The sequence below is a fragment of the Cydia pomonella genome, unplaced genomic scaffold (genome assembly GCF_033807575.1).
Source record: "Cydia pomonella isolate Wapato2018A unplaced genomic scaffold, ilCydPomo1 PGA_scaffold_208, whole genome shotgun sequence".
In the NCBI taxonomy this organism is placed as follows: Eukaryota; Metazoa; Arthropoda; class Insecta; order Lepidoptera; family Tortricidae; genus Cydia; species Cydia pomonella.
The window spans coordinates 295,030-321,060 of record NW_026907848.1 but is presented as its reverse complement, the minus strand read 5'-3'; the positions used below and the strand labels follow the sequence as shown (position 1 = coordinate 321,060).

At 38.0% G+C, this 26,031-nt stretch overlaps 1 protein-coding gene across 3 annotated transcripts in view; it reads left to right on the top strand.

Annotated features, from left to right (window-relative positions):
- Nucleotides 1-21,270, top strand: part of LOC133533854 (uncharacterized) — a 36,764-nt gene extending 15,494 nt beyond the window's left edge. The window contains exons 1-10 of one of the 3 annotated variants that reach the window (XM_061872925.1): nt 2,819-2,838; nt 4,814-4,957; nt 5,036-5,243; nt 8,239-8,560; nt 14,368-14,536; nt 14,993-15,138; nt 19,189-19,324; nt 19,723-19,950; nt 20,186-20,356; nt 21,066-21,270. In XM_061872925.1, coding sequence (XP_061728909.1) covers nt 4,835-4,957; nt 5,036-5,243; nt 8,239-8,560; nt 14,368-14,536; nt 14,993-15,138; nt 19,189-19,324; nt 19,723-19,950; nt 20,186-20,356; nt 21,066-21,191 — 1,629 coding nt within the window. In that variant the 5' untranslated portion in view covers nt 2,819-2,838; nt 4,814-4,834 and the 3' untranslated portion in view covers nt 21,192-21,270. Of the gene's footprint in view, nt 1-2,818; nt 2,839-3,508; nt 3,935-4,813; nt 4,958-5,035; nt 5,244-8,238; nt 8,561-14,367; nt 14,537-14,992; nt 15,139-19,188; nt 19,325-19,722; nt 19,951-20,185; nt 20,357-21,065 lie in introns of those variants that run through there. The other 2 variants (XM_061872924.1, XM_061872923.1) reach the window with 2 other exon arrangements.
- Nucleotides 21,271-26,031: the final 4,761 nt, after the last annotated feature.

The window sequence follows — 26,031 nt, the reverse complement described above, 5'->3', positions numbered from 1 at the left end:
ACGCACTCCATGTCAAACTTCCAGGTATTCCAGTTATTGTTACCTTACAATTTCTCTATGCTCGGGAGTCCCGGTCCCACATTCGACATGGTGGTACTCATTGTGTTACTCGTATGTTACTCGAGCTAGTAGGACGTTATTGGTTGGTAGTTCTTACCGCCGTGCTCCTCTAGATCCAACATAAAATATTAATTCTCTGTGTTTTACACTAGTGTTAATAATAATAATAATAAGCCCCCAGGGCAGCTTGTGGCGAGCTGAATGGGAAGTGACGTCCCTTGGGTCCCATACCCCCGAGAGTCGGTCTGGCCCCTCTCTCCGGCTTGCCTTCATTGGCCGGCTGGAGTAAACACTGAGCAGGGGCCGCAGGACTCTCACCTCTGGCTTGCCTTTGCCGGCCGTCCAGAATGGGGTGTCAGAGCTATATGCTCGCAGGGTGGAAGTGAAATATGCATAAGGCGCGAGTTGGCACAGTGGCTGCTGACAGCCACTGGGTAGAAAGCGGCGCACACCTCTCCACACCCTGAGCCGCTCACGCAATTTTGTCCCCTTGTCGCTCTGTGCGAGCGGCCGTTTTCGGGAACCCATATTGTGAGTTGGCGAGCCACCACCTGTCCATTTTTCGTGTTTTTTAACATATGATCAGGGCAGGTGCCATAGTCACCTCCATAGTCTCGGTTACCAGTCCACTAGCAACTCAACCCAATAGCCCGGTTTCTTTTTGTACCTTTTTCTTACAATAGTGCTATAGTGTGAACAGGGATAATCGTCGGTTGGTGTCACATTACTTTTAGAGTAAATTGTCTTATTACAAGGGGCCTCTACGTGTTGGCTTCGGCCCCACGCACGCCTTCCAAATGCCCGGGACCCCATGGTCCCGAGAATTTGTAAGAGACATACAAATAATAATAATAATAAAATACTTTATTGTGCACTACAAAGAAAAATACATGTTACAAACAAAAAAAAAATTACATAAGTAAGTAGGTAACAACAGGCGGACTTATCGCTAAAAAGCGATCTCTTTCAGACAACCTTCAGATAGCGATTCAGTGGCTAGAAATAAAGTTATTGGGCAGTGCAAAACCACATAAGTGTAAAGTTTATAAAATAAGTAAATAGAAACTACAAACAATGAGAAATAAACTACATAAACTACATATGTATATTATATAGGCAACAATAATACATAACATATACCTTCACAAAATACATAAATACATAATGACGAGTAATCAAGCAAGAGAAAAATAACGACCAGGTAAGAAAAAGATATGAGTGTAAGGAGCATGACTAAGAGAGAGATAAATAGTGTTCTTTTAGACGTTTTTTTAAAAATGGGTAGGGATTGAGCACGTCTTATGTCAATGGGCAAAGCATTCCACATCCTTACCGACTGGAAAGTGAAGGATTTGACGTAGAATTTAGTAGACGACCGAGGAGGAGCAAGAAGGAGATTCTGAGAACACCTGACAGACGTAAGAAAACTAAACCGCTTTTTAAGGTATTCAGGAGTATTGGGAATAAATAGAGTACTATAGAGTAGAGACAGAATATGAGTAGTACGTCGGAAACGGATCGGTAACCACCTGAGCTGTGACCGGAATCTGGAGACATGATCAAATTTCCGTAGCCCAAAAATGAAGCGAATGCACACATTTTGAAGCCGTTCAACCTTATTCAATTGCTATTCGGAGAGATCGAGATAAGAGATGTCGGCATAGTCTAAAATAGGAAGAAGAAGCGATTGAGCCAACGCAGTTTTAATTGAAAGTGGTAAAAAGTTGCGGAGACGCCTAAGAGATCCCACAGCGGCAAAAATTTTACGACCAACTTCATTAAGTTGCGGACCCCAAGAAAGAGTACGATCCATAATCACGCCCAGATTCTTTACTTGGGACGAGTACGGGATCTGAACCCCATCGAATAAAATAGGGGGCAGACTCTCAAAGTTCACCTTAGCTATGTTCTTAGGGCTACCAATAATAATAGTTTGGGTCTTCGTAGGATTAACTCTAATTCCATAGCAAGAGCTCCAGTATAAAATGCGTTCTAAATCAGAATTGGTGGTAAGGATCAGAGAAGGTAGATCAGCAATTGGGCACTGAGAATAAATTTGGAGATCGTCGGCATACAAATGATAAGAAGAAATGAGGTTAAGAGAAATAGAATTAATAAAAATAGAAAAGAGAAGGGGAGACAACACGCCACCCTGCGGGACGCCAGCTAGCGTGTTGCACCACGATGAACGAACGTCATCTATTTTAATACGTTGCCGACGACCTTCCAAGTAACTGCGAAACCACCCAGACGCCGCAGGAGATATATTGAGAGTACTTAGCACCCCTAATAGTATATCGAAGTCTACAGTGTTGAAGTGTTGTACCTCGTTCATGATTAGGTCGATCAGATTTTTGGAAATCGTACTTCCCATGACCTGTGAGAACTTCGCACACCTGTAGACTAATCTCAGGAAAACACTATATATAGTTAAACACTTTCATTACTATTACATAACACAATAAACAAAATTCAATGCAAAAATCAGCTTCCGCTGACAATTATAATTTTTGCTCGACAGAGAACTGTCACATTCCATTCAAACATCCCTCAAGTTTCAAACCAGCCAGTCTGTCAACAATTGTCCAATCCTCTTTGCTCTAACAGTGCTCCCTCCATTGGTTTGTTCCGAGGCCCATGAAAAACCAAAACCTCGGATTTGTGCAGTGCGACCTCAAGACCACGTGCACCACGTTTGCAACACCCGCTGTAGCTACATAGGCGGCCTCGCTGTAGTTCCTGCCACGGGCTGACACGAGGGTGTCATCAGCGTAGCAGGTAATGCTGAGCCCCTGCAGAGTGGCCCCGCGTAAGACCGCTTACTGGACTCATCTCATTCTCATTCTCATCATGGGGGATTGTGATGTCGACCAGCACGGCCCGGCGTTGCGATCGACCTATTATCACGATGTCAGGCTTTTTGGCTACAATAGTCCTGTCAGTGATAAGTAATAGATCGATCCCAATAGAGTGTGGCACGACCATTTAGTTGCTGGTGAATCATCCTGGCCACGAGATTATGTTTGCGCAAATACAAATATTTTTTTTTTAACTAAAGCTATTAACGCTACCCTCAATATTTATAATGGAAACGGCCCTCTTTGTTCGAAAACAGCCAGACCACCCAATAAAATCGGAAACATCAAAAACTCGAAGCCAAAATCTTCAAAACATAATGGGCCCATATACTTAAGTATATTTTCAATTTTCAATAAATTTAACGGACAGTATCAAACTAGAATCAAGTGACTCGAAAAAAAAATTAAAAGACATGTTACTTAACAAATGCCATTATTTAATTGAGGTGTTTTTAATTTATGAAACACTGGTGAAGTATCTACAGTGGTACAAATACTTAAAAATAACAATGGTTAATATTTTAATTCATTGTGACATTGAATTTTCAATTACTTACTCCATGTTTTTTTTACTTTTACTAAGATGCTGTCCTCGGTTGCTTTATTGTTAAGATAGTGGGGGGAAAGTCCACGGTTCGGGCGTGCACGGCTCTGTTCGGCTCAGCATTGCTACGAGCAATTATTAAGGTTGGCAAAACTGGACGTCCCTTTGCGCGCACACCCACAGATAAGAAAATTACTTGAATTTTGACAACCCTAAATAGCCGATAGGGAAAGTCCATACATTAGAAAGGGACAATATGATTCGACCCTGAATTGCTGTCAAACTTCGGTTTTGTAGGAAGTTTCCTTTCTGTACGGTAGTACTAATACTTATTCTGTGGTTAAGATAAGAAGGCGCAACGATAACGCTGCACTATATCTCCGTAGGTACATATATCTTTTGTGTTGAGTTGTTGTCGTGTCAACTACTCCGCGGGTGGTGAGATGATAAATAGTGAAATTTTTGGTCCTAGGTAAGTATTTAATTAATTGTTAGAAATAAGATTACTGGATTATGATGTTATTTTTAGTCATTATTAGAATTTATGTTTGACGATCACAATATAAATTCATATAAATTGACATGAATGTAATTTGTAATGCAATCGTATGTTGTGTAATAAATAAATCTAAATCTAAATCTAATGATTGGATTTGAATGGATGATTAAGGATGACACATTTTGGTGATTGCTTGGATTCATCTATTCTGCAAATATCATCGCAAATAAACGCTATTAACTAATCTAGAGTCAGACCAAGATAAATTGGCAGCGATTTCGATAGCCCAAGCGGGGCAAGTGTTAAGTAAAAGTCATAATTTCATAGAAGTTTGACGTTGAATATAACACGTGCCCCGTCTGGGCTATCTAAATCGATGCGAACTTATCTTGGTTTGACTCATCAAGGTGATAACTCCGCTAAAACTTAGCGAACTTCAAACATCTTTAACCTCCATCTTGGTCACTCCAATAGATATAATCGGAAATGGACGAACTTCGATGTTCGCAGTAGCACCGCAGAAGGATCAATATAACTTGACCTCCGATTGTGTATAGTTGCTCAGTACAATGTAGTCAAATTTTACTAAACCCCGAGGCATAAGCGTGCAGAATTATCTGTGAATAATAAAGCCGGTTGCCTGTTTGACCAGTTTAGCGAGGCGGCTGGGTGGCATGCGCTATCATAATTATAATATTAGATGAGCTATACGCGTGCACCCGTGAGGAACAGTCTGGGAACAGAGGGCCTACCGCGAACCACGTTCAACGTGTTACCTCTCTGTCGCACTTATGAATTCGTACGTCATTCGTTCGTAAGAAGTGTCGTACTTACGATAAGATTTTTTTGCAGTTACATATACGTCTGAAGAAAATGATAATAGACAATGTGGTGGTTGGCGAGCCTGCTATGGAGGTGCCAGGACACCTCTCTTTCGCGCAGTACGTGATAGACAAGCTTAGAGAGCACTGCCAGGCTGGGGATGCCGTTGCTCTGGTAAATATCTAACCTAGGTGCCCTCTTTGTGCTTGGTGGCTTAATCTTTAATTCGTCTTCTTCTGCCCACTTTTTCAGGTAAACGGAGATACTGGCGAAGAGGTAACGTTTCAACAAATTTTGAATGATGTGGTGGGAGTCGCCACAGGGCTTAAAAAGTTTGGAGTCCAGCGTGGCGACGTGGTCGGCCTGTGCAGCGAGAGCCGGATAGAATACATCTCAACTGCGATAGCCGTCATGTGCTGCGGGGCGACTGTTACAGCTGTCAACTTGCAGTACCAACCTGGTTAGTCACCCCGGTCACCACCACAAGCTAAATAGAAGTTAGACCAAGCTAAGTTGGCAGCGATTTTGATAGCACAGACTGTGCAAGTGTGATTATATGAAATTTTGGCATATAAATAACAATCCCAAGTAGCACAGATAGACAGCCAAATAATGGAATACGAATACACTTAAAGCTGAATATAAAAGCTGCATAAGAATTTTATCAGCGAGTTTTCAGCTTTTATTACTCTTTGGCAGCCTTAAGTTCACGTAGCTGCTAAAGAGCATTGTAGCAACAATTTAACGGAGTTATAAGGTGTACCTAACAGAAGTTATAAAAGCTGTATTTTGACTGGGTAAAAGGCGTCCAGTTACCCTTTATTCGGTAAATATGTCACATGTACGCCCCTAATACCGGGAAAGATTAACGTTTGGCTGAATAAAAGGGAATTAATATCAAAATACTTTTTTACTTGTGCCTTAAAGGCAGCTAAATTAATAGTATAATATTATAGTGAACTCAGTGACATAAACAAACGGCCGCCATCACAATTATAACGTTTTGTTAAGTGTTATACGGATATTCCCCCAGTGGTACCGATGTTTTATATATTAAAAATGCGAGAAAGATGTTTGGGAATGCAAGTTTATTGATATTATATATATATATATATATATATATATATATATATATATATATATATATATATATATATATATATATATAATATATATATATTATATATATATATATAATATATATAATATATATAAGTATATACGAACGCCACGAAAATAATCAGTTTTCATTTAATTTAATGATATAAATAAGCTATGTATAAAAACAACTTATGTGGTTTGGACAGAATTATGAGATAAAAAGTTAATATTTCGTTACTAGGAAGTACTAAACTATGGAATAAGTTAAGAACTCATGCACAAAACCTCATAAAAGTTGGAAAAGTAATCTTAAATTTATAGGTTTAGTTACAATGACATGGCGGTCTATGTTAATCAGCGACGAGAACCGTTAAATTTCTAATAAGCAGCACACGACTGTTTAATGATTTATTTGTGTACTACTAAAGAGCCCAAGTTCAAATAGAACTGAACATATGAACCTGTAAGCAGCCGTAAGCTGTTTACTTTACGTATAATTGTTCACAGGCTCACCTTTAAATGTAATGTGAACCATTAAACAGGTATTATACAGACACTTTAAAGATTCGCAATTTTACAAGTATAACGTATAACCACTGCATTACATATATCTTCTAGTTAATAATTGTCAAAGCGATATAATTAATGGTCAGTGTTCTTTTTTTAAATTGCAATATGGATAAATCAAATTATCGTCAACGTTTAAACGGCCGCTATGCAGACAGTATCAATAGCAGTATAATAAATAATAAGATCAATAAAAGGCTGCTTAGCGGTAAATTTATTCAGCGCTAAGCTATATTATGCGCCACATGTGATCCATTAGATATACGTCTATTGGCTTCATAATAGTTCACTCGTGCTCCCTTAATAAGTCAGCGTAATAAAAGCTTCTTAGCTGTAAACATGTTCAGCGATAAGCTGTATTATGCGCCACATGTCTTTCATTATACGTCTATTGGCTTCATAATAGTTAACTCGTGCTCCCTTAATAAGTCAACGTAATAAAAACTGTTTAGCGGTAAACATGTTCAGAGATAAGCTGCTTTATGTGCCACCTGTGTTCCATTATACATCTATTGGCTTCATAATAGTTCACTCGTTCTCCCTTATTAAGCCAGCGTAATAAAAGCTGCTGAGCGGTAAACATGTTCAGCGCTAAGATTTATTATGCGCCACATGTGTTCCATTACACGTCTATTAGCTTCATAATAGTTCACTCGTGCTCCCTTAATAAGTCAGCGTAATAAAAGTCCACAATTACCTTCTTATACAGCACATGGCGTAATTTTATCCACTAAACAGACCTTATTACGGTTAAAGCATTTGATAACCCTTTAAGCTGTATAGGGTCGTATTAATGGTAGTTTTCAGAGCCGTAATGCAGCTTCTAATCAGCCCCAAGCTATTTAAATATCACTGACAGCTATTATACAGCTATAGGACCACAAGTGTGTTCTTATAAGTGTCTTAATACACATAGAACGTTAAATAGAACTAAAAGTGAGTAGTTATAGAGCTATCTGTGCTACTTGGGATTGCACAGTCTAGGCTATGAAAAATCTCTGCCAACTTAGCTTGGTCTAACTCTAGCACTCACTCCGTTCTGGTAAATAGTGGCGAAAAACTTGTGCCCCAATTTATATCGAGAAACTTATTCAATTTGGCCCACTCATTGAACTTTATGCCAGTCGCTGCACTAAGTATAAGGAAAATGCATATCTATTTTTTTGTGTGTTTAAGAGCAATTTAAGTTTTAAGTGCCTTCTTTACGATGTGTCATTTCGCACAATGTGTTTGCTTGTCTATTCCTCGTAAGACTTGTATTTACGAATTGAAGTACGAGAAAAACCTGCGGCTCAATTCTTTTTTATCTGAAATAAAATGCAAACGAATAATTATACCGAGGTCCGACAGTGTATCGTCACAGATGTACTGGACTTTGTAGCGCTTACTTGATAAATTATACGAATTTTCTATGTGACGACCATTCTACCCTAGTGGGCAGTGGCCCTACCTATGAAGCCAATGTTTCTGGGTTCAAATCCCGGTAAGGTCATTTATTTGTGTGATGAGCTTTGATCACAATGATTATGGATATTTGTTCCTGGGTGTTGAATGTTTTCTCTTTAGTTAAGTACTTATATATTATACTTATATATCGTTGTCCGAGTACCTACAACACACAAGCCTTCTTGAGTTTACTGTGTTACAGTTTACTGTATTTATTATATTGAAAAAAAAAATATATATATATATATATATATATAAATATGATAAGTCGTACCTATTCCAAAAGACGCTCTTAACTTAAAAACTGAATTATAATTATAAATATTCACTTAAATTTTCAGAGGAAATGTCGCACGTGCTGAACATTGCGAAGCCAAATATCATAATCGGATCGTTATCAGCTCTAAAAATAAATCTAAATACTTTCAAAAAACTAGCATTTGTAAAAAAGATAGTGCAGTTCGACGGTACACCTCTAGAGCCTGGTATTGTCCTGTTGAGTAGTTTAATGAGCGGTGACGTGAGCGTGGAAGAGTATTCCCCAGAAGATGTCCAAGGATGGTCAGACGTGCTGGTGATCTTGTACTCGTCGGGCACGACGGGCTTGCCGAAAGGAGTCATGCTCACACACTTCAACATACTGTACGGTGCAATGCATTACAGGTAATTAAACAGTCTCGTCGTTTCTTATTTTCTTCGGTTCGTTAGCTATCATCGAAATATTCTAGTTACCACACGGCCCTAAACTGAATCCGAAAACTCCACACTACGCTCTGAATTTGAACAATTATTTCCGTATAAACTTTTGCTTTCGGTTTTTTTAGCAAAAAGGTAAAGGTAAACAATCTTGACGTTCCTATTTATTGGAAAAAAAAAATCAAAAAAAAGGCAGCAAGTATGTAACAATTATAAAGCATATACCTATTTAATTATGACCATTAACATTCTTTTTACAAGTAAAAGTTACTATTTTTATAAGCGTTTCTCAATAAAAAGATATGTCAAGATTGTTTACTCCTTTTCCTAATGCCAAATAGGTAAATGTATTATAGTATAATGTTGTCGCTCGGCTATATTACTACCTGTTTTATATTAAAATTATTATACTGCTATGGTATGCGGGATAACGATATACAAGTTAACGTTATCCCCGCGTAGAATATGCAAAGCGGCCTTAAGGTACTTTAAGTACTTACATAAGTTCTATAGAGTATAGAGATGCCGAGGGCGTAATTTACATAAAAGCAATTTGTTTCCATTCAGTTTCCAGTAACTTGGCCTGACTGAAGGCTTGTAAATTACCTAAAAAAAAAAACCTGCTGCTTAACGTTTGCTAATATTAAAGTATATGCGAAGAATCGTGAGCTAGTTGTCTATACGTACCTAATATGTATGCATGTATACGTGAAGTTAGTCGCAATCTGTCATTCGCGTTGATTGTCGTATGATAAATCGCCTGCGCTTTAATGTTAATAAATCACCTCAAATAGTGTTCAAAACAGTGTTTTCTTATATGCCCTAATAGGTTTTGGGCCCAGACATTTAAATACAATTGATTTCGTGACTTTTGAACAGTAATTAAAGTGAAATAAGTGTAAAGGACAACGTAAACAAGTGATAGACTCGCCCGCGGCGGCATGCCGCCGCCGCCTGTTATGTAGAAAAAGTGGACTCGCCCGAGTTGTTTACATCCACATCGCCGTATTTTTGTATATTGTGTTAAAATCAAGAAATAGTGTTGAAAAAACGCTATGGCTGCTTCGATCAAGATTGATCCGTTAACTGCAGATAACTACGATACGTGGAAAATACACATGAGAGCAATTTTGAAGAAAAATGACTTGTGGGGATACGTATCAGGTACTATCACGAAACCGGTCAGTACCGATTCTAAGTATGAAGAATGGATTAAAATGGACGGAAAGGCGGAATCGGATATATTATTAGCCGTCAGTCCAAGTGAACTCGCAGCGTTAGACGGTTTGGAAACCTCCAAGGCGATATGGGATAAATTGAAATCATTGTATCAATCCAGTGGACCTGCGCGAAAAGCCTCGTTGTTAAAGAAGCTCGTGTTGACGCGCATGCAGGAAGGCGACGACCTGCGTAAACACATTGCAGATTTTTTTGATGCAGTTAAGAAACTTAAAGAAATCGGGTTAGTGGTGATTGACGAATTATTAGCGATTTTACTACTGTATAGCCTACCAGATTCATTTGCTATGTTTCGTACTGCAATGGAATCGCGTGACGATCTGCCATCTACTGAAGTACTTAAAGTAAAGATTGTCGAAGACTATGAAGGTAGGAAAGGCGCAGCAGTACCAGATCAGGGAGCTATGTTCGTCAAGCGCACTCTTAAGAAAAACTTTCAGAAAAATACCATGCATGAACACTTAGCGAACAACGACAAAAACAAAGCGACGTGTTATCGTTGTGGACGCCGAGGGCATCTAGCAAGAGAATGTAAAACTAAAATTTCTAATAAGGCGAAACAAAATGCACAGCAGCAGGCAGGGCGTTGTGATGATCGAGAGAGATATACGACAATGCTGAGTACAACCGAAGAGGCGATGTTGGGTGAACAGATAAATCCGACTTGGTGTATCGACAGTGGATGCACGGGGCATATGTGTAACGATAAACACATAATGCAAGGATTTACGCGACTGGAAAATGAACTGAATTTGGCAAATAATGAGAGTACGCAAATTACTGGGATGGGCAAAGTTAGAATCCCAGTTAATACAGGCAGTGAAGAACGCCTAGTAGACATTCAGAAAGTGTTCTACGTGCCAGATTTACGTACAAGCCTTTTGTCAGTAGCAAAGATGACTGATCACGGATTTGAGGTGCATTTTCGAAAAAATGATGCAATTGTGATTGATGAAAACCAGAAGATTCACATGAGGGCCGACCGTGTAGGCAATCTGTATCATGTTAGAATGGGACAAGAGAATGTTTATAGTGTGGAAGTGTTGAAGAAGCCAATTGATATGTGGCATGAGCGTTTAGGCCACATAAATGAACGTGACTTAAAAGCTATGGCTAAGAATGGTCTAGTACATGGTTTAACATTTGACGACAGTGAAAAATTGTCGGAATGTGAGATATGCATAAGTCAAAAACTGACATGTAAACCATTTCCTAAAGGAAGTGAAAATCGTACAACCGATTTACTGGAGATAGTACATACAGATGTATGCGGTCCAATGAGGCACTCATCATTTGGACAGAAGAGATACTTCGTCACATTTATTGACGACAAATCTCGTTGGTGTGAAGTATATTTGATTACAAATAAATCTGACGTTTTTGGAGTATTTAAGGAATATAAAGCATATGTAGAGAAGTTGACAGGAAAGAAGATAAAGAATTTGCAATCTGATAACGGAAAAGAGTACGTGAACAAAGAATTCGATGATTTTCTGAAAAAGGAAGGAATCAAAAGAAGACTAACGGTACCACATACACCACAACAAAATGGCGTCTCGGAGAGAAAAAATAGAACGCTGATTGAGATGGCGCGGTGTATGATGCGTCAAGCGGGAAGCCCACCAAGTTTTTGGGCTGAAGCTGTGAATACCGCCAATTACATACGAAACCGATGTCCCACTGCAGCACTAAAAGGTGAAATACCTTATACTGCATGGAAAGGAAGAAAGCCTACAGTAATGTATATGAATGTGTTTGGAGCTAAGGTTTATTATAAAGAGAAAGGGACACAAAAAGGAAAATTTGATAATAATTCAGAAGTTGGCATATTCATGGGATATGACAATCAATCCAAAGCCTACAGAGTACATAATCCCAGTAACAAACGGATTATTGTAACAAGAGATGTTAGTTTCATGAAGGAAACTGCATTTGACCATGAATATAAAGAGATTTTGGATAATGAAAAAGAAGAAGACAAAAAGGTGATAATAGATCTAGAAAAGGAGCAAGGAATAGAGAGAGAAGAACAAATGGAGAAAAGACAATATATTCGAGTAAGGAGAGATGGATCTAGAGTGAGGAAATCACTTGAGAATATATATCAGAACGTAGATACTGAAAATGAAAGAAGTAATGGGATGCTCTCCAGAAAAAGAAGTTCAACTGTATCATGGGAAAGGTTTATAGAACCAGCAAAAAGAGGAAAAGGAAGATCAAGACTTATACGCATAGAAAGAACTCGGAATGAGTATAACAAACACATGACAGAAGGTGATTCAGAAGATGAAGAAGAGAACCCACTAATGTCAGCTGGAATCGCAACAAGTGAGCCAATGTCCTGGAAAGAAGCAGAAATGACGAGTGATGCAATCGATTGGAGAAACGCATTAGAAGATGAATATTTAGCACAAATCAAAAATGAAACGTGGGATATAGTGCCACGACCAGAGAACCGAAAAGTGATTGGCAACAGATTGGTATTTGCTAGTAAAACTACTGGGAAGAAAGTACGCCTTGTTGCTAAAGGCTGCTCTCAACGGCCAGGGGAGGATTTTCATGAAATATCATCCCCAGTTGTGAGATCTTCTTCAATACGATTGGTCGCTGCTTTGTCAGCAGAACTAGGACTTGAAATTCATCAAATGGACGTCGTGACAGCATACTTGAATGGAAAACTAGACGAAGAAGTCTATATGGAAATGCCTGATCATATACATGATGTATTGGACAAAATACTTACAAAGAGAAAGATTGGAGCAAGTCAGAGAGTAATTCAAGATAAGAAAATTATAGAAATAGCTAAGTTGTGGAAGAAACAGATGCATGAGTGTGATGATGCTGTGTGCTTGTTAAGAAAGTCTTTGTATGGTTTGCGTCAATCAGGCCTTCAGTGGCATAAAGAGTTGGTAAGTCAATTGAAGTCTATTGGTTTTGAAGAAATGCCTCAAGACCCATGTTTATTTGTCTCACAAAAAGGTGAACAAATAATGTTGATTGCTATTTACGTTGATGATATGATATTAGCCACGAATGATGATGAATGGTTGAATTGTGTGAAACTGCAACTAAAAGATGCTTTTGATATTAAAGATTTAGGCAAGATTAGTACTTGTCTAGGTATTGAGTTTGAACGAGATGATGAAAATAGGGTTTATCTGAGCCAAAAGATGTACTTAACGAAGGTTTTAGATCGATTTGGCATGCAAGATTGTAAGCCTGTTATGACCCCTATTGATAATCTTGTAAAATTGAAGAAGCCTGAAAGTGTGAATAATGATATTATGAGACAATATCCTTATCAATGTCTTATAGGTGCGCTTATGTACTTAGCTGTATCGACAAGACCCGACATTGCTTACGCCGTCAATTACTTAAGCCAGTTCAATACTAATTATGATGTTCAGCACTGGAAGGCGGCAAAGCGGGTGTTAAGATACTTGAAAGGCACGTTTGAGTATGGATTGGTGTATGAGAGAACTAATTTACCGTTATTCGGTGTGGTTGATGCTGATTGGGGCTCGAATGCGATAGATCGAAAATCTTACTCTGGTTTTGCGTTCATTTTGGCTGGTGCGCCAGTGAGTTGGGAGGCACGTAAGCAGAAGACTATCGCTCTTTCGAGCACCGAGGCCGAGTACATGGCACTTTCCGAAGCCACTAGAGAAGCTATGTATTTACAGGATGTATTGAAAAATGTGAGGATGGAATGCGAGGTTGTGACATTGTTCAATGATAACCAGGGGGCCATAAAGCTTGCTCATACAAGAAATTATCACCCCCGAACAAAGCATATAGACGTTAGGCACCACTTTATTCGAGATATGTGCGAAAAAGGTGTTATTTGTCTGAAATATTTGTGTACGGAGAAAATGCCAGCAGATGTGTTAACAAAGGGTTTAACTGCTATTAAACATCATGAATGCTTGCGTAATCTCGGAATGATATGTATATAAATAATCAGATTCGCTCACGTCTTCGAGGGGAGGTATTAAAGTATATGCGAAGAATCGTGAGCTAGTTGTCTATACGTACCTAATATGTATGCATGTATACGTGAAGTTAGTCGCAATCTGTCATTCGCGTTGATTGTCGTATGATAAATCGCCTGCGCTTTAATGTTAATAAATCACCTCAAATAGTGTTCAAAACAGTGTTTTCTTATATGCCCTAATAGCTAATAACATTATAATTATTTACATTATCTTTCACTATGTACAGAGTCCGTCTAGGCTAACTTTGCAGTCTTTGCACCGACTTGAATAGAACAAAGGGATATAGGGATTGTCATTATAAACCTCATATTTTCATAGAAATTTGACATTACTTGGTCATTGCATATGCCCATTGTAGGGTCATGGCGGTGAGTCGGTGACGCGTGTTTAGAGTCAGCATTTTTGGTATACAGTTGATGATGGAATCGAAATCGGGGTACTAAAGAGAACTTTGTTTTACCCTCTCTCCCAATAGGGTCTCCCTTACCTAAACCATGCAGTTAGATTGGCCGACTCTACTTATTTACTTTATACTTTCAGTAACGACAAAATTGATGAAGAGGCCTACAAACGATTGCTGACAGTGGTTCCGTGGTATCACGGCTACGGACTCTTAACCACAATTAAATACCTAGCCGTTAAAAAGAAGCTGGTTTTCTTTTCGGGATTCAATGCTGAAAAATATTTAGGAGCTATACAAAAGTACAAGGTGACATAAATATTATTAATTTAATTTAAATCTAATGTTGGCTATGTGATTGACAGTGGTATCTATCTCATGGCTTAAGTTATATCACAGACATTTGACATATGTATGTTAAAGATATAGTATGAAAGTCGGAGCCCACTAAATTCATAAAGTACCTATTTTTGCTACGTCGTAAAAGATCATAGAATTTAGCTCTCTTATCAAGAACATCACAATAGCCTGTAAGGCTTAGATTTTATTTACATAAGGATAGTACCTATGTACCAACGATACCTATACCTAAGCGATCGGCATTGGCTAACCGACTGATAATTTCGTCTCACATTCGCGTAAAATCTTGTTCTCTCGTGGAAGGAGCGTTCGTGAGAGAGCGAATCCCTGAAACCTATTTACCATGAGCGATAATATAAATGATAATATGTCTCAAAGCTCTTAACGATCGTAATATGTTTCCAGATACAAGTTTTACTAACAGTGCCGCCAATTGTACTCTTGCTGGCGAAGTCTCCAGTTGTGGAGAAGTATGACCTGTCATCAGTGAACGTGGTATGGTGCGCTGCTGCTCCTCTTAGCAAGGAGATTATTCAGGCAGCTCTTAAACGGTGAGCTACGGGAATATTCACAGAACGGTGGACCTACCGCGAACATTATAAACCAAAATTTCGTATGTGCCTTTATTGATCTTGCATATTCGAACAATAAAGAAACAAATAGACAAGCGGAAGAACGAAGTGGTAGTAGTGGTACGAGGTAGGTCTGTTTAAATCAACTGCAAGATTTTCTTTTATTTAGGAATAAACAGTCACATATTAATATATATAAGCTTAAGTGATAACAAACAGACCTTTAGTTCCATTGAAAATAAAGGAATACATAGTTAATAGATAGACAGAAACTGGTAAGGTGTTAGGCATTTTCTTATCTGTCACGCATACAGGGACTTCAAAACGTCGGTAGGTAATTAATAAATGAATGACATAGTAGGGAATTTAAACGGGTATACAAAATCAATTAAAAATATGTATCGCTATAGTTGTTAGGCTTTAGCTTTCGTGCAAATAATATAGTTACTAGGTACTTAGAAGTACGTAAACATACAATATTTATGAAGAAAAGATTGAACTTCGCAGAATGCTACTGTATTTACCTACAAAATGATAATGAAAAAATATCTAAGTTTGAGAATTTATCATTGTAATCAAAATCATGACCGGCTCGTCGTTTGGCATAATTAGAGCCACGAAAGCTAATATGGACCGTTTGGGGGTGGCGAGTGGGAATACGGCGAGGCAATTTGAGAATATTTTTTTTCAAGAAGATCAAGGAGAGTCAGTATAGTGGTTTAGAAGCTTATATAAAAACATTTGGTCTATATCAGTGGTGGGCAGAGTACGGCCCGCGCAAGGGTTTTTCTTCCGGCCCGCTGCCGGGCTTTCAAAATAATATAGTATATGGCTCGTGGCATAACGGTTTCAAATCAAAACCTCATTAATTCTGCAGTTCCGGCCCTCCTCGTTTTATTTTTTATTTTTTGGCCTCCCATGAAGAAGAAAGTTTGACCACCATTGGTCTAAATATACGCGGCGTCCGACTAACGGGGCGAGACCTTGCCGTCTTCTGGTACTTTCAGACAGATTCAAACCAAGGCGGAAGTTGAGTGACTAATCATTTATTTTGAATTCTTTCAATTCGCGTTTTATGAACTGTATATCCAAACGATGCGATGGAATTCTAAAATACTACGGACGAAAGAGGAATATAATATATTTAGAGTATTAGGGTCCTTAAAGGGTTAAGATAGGTACCTATTTCTAGTATAATTTAATCGCAAGTCTGTTTTTTGACAGATACTTCTATTCATCTATTTACAATAACAGATTAGATAAGTACTTTGCAAAGTGATTGTAGAGTAGAGGTTGTGAATAACACCACTGAGCGAAGTGCATGGTGGGGGTAAGTAAAGTAATGACAGCGCATAAGGTGGTAAAAATGTGAACTAACTGCGGATAGCGTCTTTAACATTTCGTACAATTATATGGCTCGAAATGAAACTTTGATTTACGATTACGCCTGAAATATTCATTTAAATTGTATGGTGTAAGGGACCAATGTAATCTGTATGAAATGCTTAATATAACTAACGTATTTATTTTGATAATTGTTAATAATGTATCCATGTAAATAGCTTTGCAAATGCCACATATTACGTGATCTTTTTCTAGAAGTTACGAATATGTATAGTAAGTTATCCTTAAAAGATAGACATTTAACATCGCGGACTTTTTTGTAGACCTATGAATGAGAAACAACCCCACCATACATTGTGTTGTTATAGCTCAAACGGATTAGGCAGCGTTTTCGATTAAAGCTCCTAGCCAGCGTGATTTTTTCCGACAACATCGTTATATTTCAAACAATTTACACAAAACTTTAACAAGTTATATACTTAAGCCTTCCTCAAGAATCACTCTATTGATAGATGAAAGTCGAAGGAAATCCGTTCAGTAGTTTTTAGGGTTCCGTAGTTAAATAGGAACCCTTATAGTTTCGCCATGTCCGTCTGTCTGTCTGTCTGTCTGTCTGTCCGAGGCTTTGCTCCGTGGTCGTTAGTGCTAGAAAGTTGAAATTCGGCATGGATATATAAATCAATAAAGCCGTCAAAGTCGTACAATAAAATATAAAAAAAATATTTTTTGAGGGTACCTCCCCTACACGTAAAGTGGGGGTGAATTTTATTTTTGCTTCAACCCTACAGTGTGGGGTATGGTTGGAAAGGTCTTTCAAAACTAATAGGGGTCTTCAACAAATATTTTTTGATTTAGTGAATATATTCGGAGATAATCGCTCCGAAAGAGAAAAAAATGTGTCCACCCCCTCTAACTTTTGAACCATAGGTCCAAAAAATATGAAAAAAATCGTGGAAGTAGAACTTAAGAAAGATATTAAATGAAAACTATAGCAGACATGATCAGTTTAGTTGTTTTTGAGTTATCGCAAAAAGTTTTTCCCATAGTAAAAAGACTTACTTTAATTAGATACTGATTATGCAAATTTGCCTATTTGTTTAACTCGCGTCAAAGGTACCGTTTCATCCCTTGGTTAACAATTTACTATACTTTAAGCTCCAGTTTAGCTTATTGTGACGGAAGAGTAACTACGGAACTCTACACTGAGCGTGGCCCGACATGCTCTTGGCCGGTTTTTTAGTTTTGGAGTAGTTTTATAAGATGTAGTGAATTGACGTTTTCCCCTAGACTTGCGGACACTAGGTTGCGTGACAGTCGTGCACGCTCCCAATAGAGCCCGAGTTTGCTAATACGCACTGTGCCAACATAAACCTAAGTTTCATACAACTGCAATGATAACTTGTCAGCATGGTTAATGTCCGTGTTATCCATTTATAAACAATAGTAAATGCACAAGATATTGTATTATTAACTAAGTCCGTAACACTTTAGAGTTATGGCACTTTATCTATGGATACGGGAAGCACTTAACTACAAATTTAGTTTTTTATAGTGCAGTTATAAATTCATATTAGTAATTATTAATAATAATTTCATATTAGTTTATTATTACATATATTTTCAGTACTATGTTTTTCTAAAAATGAATCAACCTGCGATCCTACTATTGCCGGTTTTTTGTGTCTGACGATTATTGCTACAATTTTTGAGCCCGTAACTCGTAGGGCTCGTCCGGCGATTTAATAGTAAAGAGCCATGAAAACATAAAGATAAGCTAATTAGTTGTCTATTCTATAGAACAAGGAGCGTAAATAATATCTTATACATATCTAAAAAGCTAACGTAAGAATACGTAGTAAGGTTCAATGTCAAATGACATCACTTCAAATTGCAAATGCAATATAAAATATTGGAGGCTTGCAATTACGCTGTAAGGCTTAGATCTTTTGTGCTTGAGTTCTTAACTTATTCCATAGTTTAGTACTTCCTAGTAACGAAATATTAACGTTTTATCTCATAATTCTGTTCAAGCCACAGAAATTGTTTTTATACATAGCTTATTTATATCATTAAATTAAATGAAAACTGATTATTTTCGTGGCGCACTAAAATTTTCTTAGATAATGTATATATATATGTCAATAAACTTGCATTCCCAAACATCTTTCTCGCATATTTATATATAAACATCGGTACCACTGGGGGAATATCCGTATAACACTTTACAAAACGTTATAATTGTGATGGCAGTCGTTTGTTTATGTCACTGCGTTCACTAATATTATACTATTAATTTATCTGCCTTTAAGGCACAAGTGAAAAAGTATTTCTATATTAATTCCCTTTTATTCAGCCAAACGTTAACCTTTCCCGGTATTAGGGGCGTACATGTGACATATTTACTGAATAAAGGGTAACTGGTCGCCTCTTATCCAGTCAAAATACAGCTTTTATAACTTCCGTTATATTGTTCCGTTAAATTGTTGCTACAATGCTCTTTAGCAGCTACGTGAACTTAAGGCTGCCAAATTTTGTGCCCATTTAAGAGTATTAAAAGCTGAAAACTCGCTGATAAAGTTCTTATGCAGCTTTTATATTCAGCTTCAAGTGCATTCGTATTCCATTATTTGGCTGTTATACCGCTATCTGTGCTACGTGGGAATAATTTTGTTGCTTATTAATTAGATTACCGAATTGCATCGGAATATTTCAAGTGTACGGCATGACGGAAACGTCTTTAGCGGCGACGCGGGATGAGATGGACGCGGCCACTCAGCGGGTCGGCAGCGGCGGCCGGCCGCTTCCGGGCGTCAGGACCAAGGTAATTAATCCTAGGCCGTGTGTATTCCCGGTAATGGGACTGGCCGGTCGAAGTATTTTACAGAAGACGCCAGCATAGCTTGCCCTGTCAATCTCTAGAATTGTGTCAAATTCTTGTTTTTTTTTTGAAATTTTATAGCCTGGATGAAAAAGGGGCAAGCTATGATGGCGGCATCTATGCAAACAATTGACAGTTGCCAACACCATTGGCGAGTAGACTTCGTTCGAGAACCCTTATCACGTGACCCCGAGGACTTTATTAAAGTTATATAATTATAAGGAATTCGAGTGACAAGCCGTATGTTCACCAGTAGGTAGGTAGCCTAAACGTATTTAATCATTATTTGAATGAAGGTATTTATTAGTAGTACAACTTCACTTATTTTGAAATGTCTACAGGTGGTGGACATAAAAACTCGTCAAAAGCTTGGCCCCAACCAGCAAGGCGAAGTATGCATCAAAGGGCCCATCGTGATGAAAGGATACGTGGGCAACGAAGCAGCCACGCGCGATGTCATGGACGAGGAGGGGTATCTGAAGACAGGAGATATCGGCTATTACGACGAACAGGGCTTCTTGTTCATTGCCGACAGGTTGAAAGAGATTATCAAATATAAAGGATTCCAGGTGAGTTTTCGTGAACATTTCAGAGTAAATTGAAAGTTCTAGTCACACTTAGACGAAAAAAAACGATTTATTTTCTCCGGGCGATTTTAGACAGATTAAGGCAGTACGCAGTAGGATCCTCCAGAAGTTAATTTATGTCTGGTGATCAATGTATATATACCAAGTGAAATAATAGTCTTATCTTGAAATTGTATTACCTATATACAACTTGTGTTGATAATTATTGGTGTTGCAGGTGCCCCCAGCCGAGGTAGAGTGCGTGTTACTCCAACACCCCGGCGTAGCGGAGTGCGGCGTGGTGGGAGCGCCGGACATGTCCGCCGGCGAGCTGCCCTTTGCTTTCGTAGTCACCAGGCCCGGGGCCACACTCACGGAAGCTGAGCTGTTGGAATTCACAGCCAGCCGGGTAACACTCTAGTAACTTTATCCAAACTAGATGAAGTGAAGCGCGTCTTGCTATGCTACAACACACCCCGGCGTAACGGAGTGGGGTGCGTTGGGTTGGGATGGGTCTGGCAAAGACGACATATAGCCTTTTCGTGGTCAGCAGACCCATAGGGCTACAGCGCTCACCAAACTCACTACTAGAGTTCATAAGTAACCAGACTAATAATGTAGCCTTGTCTTCAGTTGAAGTATTTAGAGCGCGTGTCCTACTGCAGCCGGGGCCGTGGGCGTAGCGGACAGGCAAATGCCGTAGACGGCAAATTTTGTTTTCACCTTTACCCGAATCCGAATATTACGCTCACCGCGCCCGAGCACTTGGAAATCACAGCTTGTCAGGTAAAGGATGATTCACCCTAAACCGGCCCAGGGATATGCTCAGAATATTTTAAACTAATAAATAGGTACCCTGATGGCAGGTCTCTGTCGAATTCAAATCCCTAATCTACGTAATAATCTCTCACCTGACAGAATACTTAAACTTAAATGACGTCGTTATTGAAATGAGGTTTAATTTCACGTGACTTGTGAGAAAAGTTTTTCCACTAATGAATGCACCTGATTAGTTATAGGTTCTATAAATAGTAAACATTTCCATATTTATTAGCTAAACATCGCCGAACATGCTAAGGACCTTCAGACAATAATGTAAGTCTTTTACTCTTTTTCAGCTATCTCCAGCGAAACGACTTCACGGTGTTATATTCGTGAAAGAGATCCCAAAGAATCCATCCGGGAAACTACTTCGCCGCGTACTAAAGCAGAAGCTGAAAGAGATGCGCGCAAGCAAACTGTAGGTTTTAAGTTTTCTGATATTTTTATACAAGTGCCTTTATTGTTTATTAAATATATAAAAAAAACATATTAATGAATGAATGAATTTATTTTATTTCAGACTTTTTCAAATCCATATTTTTGTTAGTAGTTACACATGTAGAAAAATGGTTAGTAAACCATGATGACTATCAATAAATTAATAAATTTAAAATTTAAATTAATAAAACATAAATAATCCTATAACAATATTTTCCACGAATTAATGTAATTTACTTTTTTCCTATATTTCATTCCTATTACTACTTATTATCCTAATAGTACGTTTTAATACCTTAAAGAATGAAACTATCTAAGTATTAAAAGGGAAGTATAACACGTGATCGTCGGTTCGAAAATGGTTTTCCACTTCTAAATATTTTTTACTCTCCATAATTTATTAGATTTGCTTTTTTTTTTTAATTTGCAAATAATAAAATATTTTTTAATGCGAAACCCCAAACTTGAATATATTATGCTGAAGCGATCGACATCAAAATCAAAGAGATTTGTTAAGGTTTAGTTAGTGGAAACCGTTTTTAGGGTTCCGTAGTCAACTAGGAACCCTTATAGTTTCGCCATGTCCGTCTGTCTGTCTGTCTGTCCGAGGCTTTGCTCCGTGGTCGTTAGTGCTAGAAAGCTGAAATTTGGCATGGATATATAAATCAATAAAGCCGACAAAGTCGTACAATAAAATCTAAAAATTTAATTTTTTTTAGGATACCTCCCCTACACGTAAAGTGTGGGTGAATTTTTTTTTTCGCTTCAACCCTAGAGTGTGGGATATCGTTAGAAAGGTCTTTCAAAACTAATAGTGGTTTTCAAGAAACATTTTTTGATAAAGTGAATATATTCGGAGATAATCGCTCCGAAAAAAAAATGTGTCCCCCCCTCTAACTTTTGAACCATAGGTCCAAAAAATATGAAAAAAATCGTGGAAGTAGAGCTTAAGAAAGACATTAAATGAAAACTATAGCGGACATGATCAGTTTAGCTGTTTTTGAGTTATCGCAAAAAAAATCCCTTTATAGTAAAAAGACTTACTTTAATTAGGTACTAATTATGCAAATTTGCCTATTTGTTTAATTCGGGTGAAAGGTACCGTTTCATCCCTTGGTTAACAATTTACTATACTTTAAGCTCCAGTTTAGCTTATTGTGACGGAAGAGTAACTACGGAACCCTACACTGAGCGTGGCCCGACATGCTCTTGGCCGGTTTTATTTTTTTATGATACAGTAGGCAAACGAGCAGACGGATCACCTGATGGTAAGCGATTACCGCCGCCCATGGACACCTGCAACACCAGAGAGGTTGCAAGTACGTTGCCGGCCTTTAAGATGGGAGTACGCTCTTTTCTTGAAGGTTTGAAGGTCGTATCAGTCCAGAAATACCGCAGGCGACAGTTCATTCCACAGTTTAGCTGTGCGAGGAGTTTCTGGAGAAACGCACAGTTGAGGACTGCCAACCATCTAAATGGTGAGGACGGAAATGTTGTCGCGTAGGGCGATGGCGAAAATAAGCGGCAGGGATTAATCCGAACAATTCCTCGTTTTTTCCCAAAATGGGATTTCATAGAAAAAGTACAATGATTTCGTTAGGATCGCAAAGCTATTCTTCCCTCTTTAATTCTTTCATAGTAGGTAAGTACTAAGATTTCACTTTGACTCCACGTTTACGAAAGTAACAAGGTAACCTATATAATACATATAGGGATTCGACAGGGTATATATAGGTATAACTTAATTGCCATTAGAAGTCCCACGGCGACGGTTGCCCTCTGTCCACGAGTTGAGCATGATTGATTGTCTACATACAGGGCACCTATTCTAGCGTTATTGAACATTGTAAAACGATACTTCAATTGGATTCAAAACAATAGAACATATTAATTTAAGCTCTACCAACTAATTTTCAATATTTTTCTAAGAGCCGATTTTTAGCAGCAGTTTTTTTTTACTATAGTAAACTGAATGGGAATCACCTAATATAGACGTAATATTAGTCTCATTTCTTCCTCATTAACAAGATAGTGTATTAACTGATATAATAACGATTAACTAATTGACTCAACGTATCTATTGGGACCTATTTGTTATACTAACTACACAAAGATACAACTTACCAACGATTCGTCCATTAAAAGTTCGGCGTAAATCGATATAGTTTTGTAATATATATTAGTTCAAAATGAGTACAGAAATTCCGGCAATGTTAGGTACAGTCACGTCTGAAAATATTGATACGAAAAAAGTGCCAAATATATGTATACACCACCTTAATATATGGGCAATAAAGTCGTGTATACATATTTTTGGCACTTTTTTTGGTATCGATATTTTCAGACGTGACCGTACCTACATCACATGTATGAGATGGATAAGTAGATGGCTGGCAAATCTATGAGCATAGACAGAACTCTATTCTAATTCCTAGGAACCCACTTACGGACTAATGGCCTAGGCACTAGGGCTGACTTAAAGAAGAACCCGGTAGACTTAAATAAATAAATAGTGTTTATAGTTCCTGTCATCCACCATGACGCGCAGATTTGTCAAATCTAACCTTAAATTACATGACAGTACGAGTCAAGGCACGCGTCTTCGTGAATGACACGATCTATAGTTTTAAGTTTATAAATTGCATATAATATGTGTCTGTAAGGTAATTGTAATATATATAGGCCTTGTTGCATGAATTAAATTCCAAATAAATAAATTTTGTTAGTTGCAGACTTGTTTTGGTCTGACTCTATACCCTAGTTCGTTTCAAAATTCAAAATTCAAAAATTTATTCTGCAAGTAGGCCTCAAGGGCTCTTTTACAAGTCAATACAACATTTATAGTAACATCATTCGGTTTATTCGACTCTCGCGGTAAGGTGAGTAAATAATAACTATTTTCAACCTTTATTTTTGAAAAAAGGAATGTATTGTTATTAAAGCATTGGTTTTGTTAATTATCCAAGCGAGCAAGAAAATGCCGAGAGTTTATGTCAGGGAAAAATATTGTCGAACCGTAGAATATTTATTTTCGACGAACCCGGACAAGACAATAACTTGTACGGAATCCTCATACTATTTGTCTTGCCCTGAGCAAAATAAACTATGTTCGTCTTACCCGTCTTAAGTTTTATTAAAAAATGCTGTGACGCGTGAAATTGAGAATAAACGCCCTGTCCGCTTAGAGCGGCCGGCGTGTCCCAACAATATCGCGAACCGATCCAATTATCCCTAATGGACAACTCCGGGGTTCACATCACACAAGGGACGGGACCGTATTACAAGTATTCCAAATTAATAGTCACTTGAACGCAGTACAATCAGTTACCTGCAATGGTATCTAAAATGAAAACTGAACTCTATACCGATAGGGTGCAAATCGGATTCGCGCCCCGAAGATTTTGTATCATAACAATTTTTTTTACTATGTTTATTTTTCTCTCCTTAAGTTCAAGTCACGCTTGGCCAGTTTATATTATTAGTTGCAGTTTGCAGTATATTTTTCTTTATTGTCATACCTGAGTTTGAGACTTTTAAAGATACAACGTTACAAAAACAATAAAATACGGTTCCTTCTTGTTCGAGTATGGTAGGTATTTCTCGTACCTTTGAAATCTGCCCAAATGTAACTCTTAAATATATATAGTTTTCAGGAATTATAAGCGTTATACTTCGCGTATGTTATATTCGATACATACCAAATTGGCCAAGCGATAGCGAAAGTCTCCGTTTCAGTTTGGTCTAAAATTCTTTCGTATGTCTGGATGTTCTCCTTAAGGTGGTTCGATTTTCATACAAAAAACAATCGCTATTTATTAAGTAATTACACAATATTATTACATAAATAGTTGCGCGTCTATCTACTTTCGAATATTCATTTGCGCTAAATTAATAGAAAAACTTTGTTTCATACAGAAATCATGCAATAATCAACGTTATATTTTTATAAATTTTACTCATGTGTGTGTGACAAATGTCGTGTACAAATACATTGCGGCGTTGCCACTCCATGCATCGGCGCGACGTTGCGATGTTTGACGCGTTTTTAGCTGACTCTGTCGACACTGACACTCAGTGTGACCAGGCGTACGATAATTGTTGTACATGTACGATAATTTGGGCCCCGGTATGACGTAATGTTCCAAAGAGCATTATCGTACACTAAAGTACTATAATTTCAGCCCTTGGATGATGCCACCTTAAAAGTCTAGTAATTTGAAGCAAAATATGACACTTTCTCTCAGAAATAGGCTAAAATTAGTATCTTTTGGGTGTTCGGCTCCTTGGTGTAAGTTTAAAGTTTAAAATGTCACAATTTCCTGTATACCGTTTGAGTCTATCCCAAAAATACACAAACATAAACAGATTTTTTGCGCAATTTAGACGAAAATTGTCTTTTTTTTATTATTAATTGGAAGTTTAAGCTTATTTTGCAAGACATTTTTAGGGGCTGCCTTTTTGATTGGCGTACGATATTTTTTTCAACGGTACAATAATATTGACACTCAAGTACGATAATTCTCTTCCGCTCACCTGGCAACACTGCTGAAACTTGACAGGACCTGGGGGCCTACCGCGAAAACCTAAATTCGCAAATTGCGGGGATCTTTCTCTTTTACTCTCACTAAGACGTAATTAGAGTGACAGAGAAAAATGCCCGAAATTGACGAATTTCGATTTTCCCGGTAGCCGCCCTGGTGCTTGAGGTACTTGATAGAAAGCAACGCTGCCGCATGTTCTGAATTGTGATTTTATGTGTTTTTGGATTGAAAATGATAGCAACGTCTAAATCAAGTTACAAAAATCATCGATATTCTGGTCCGC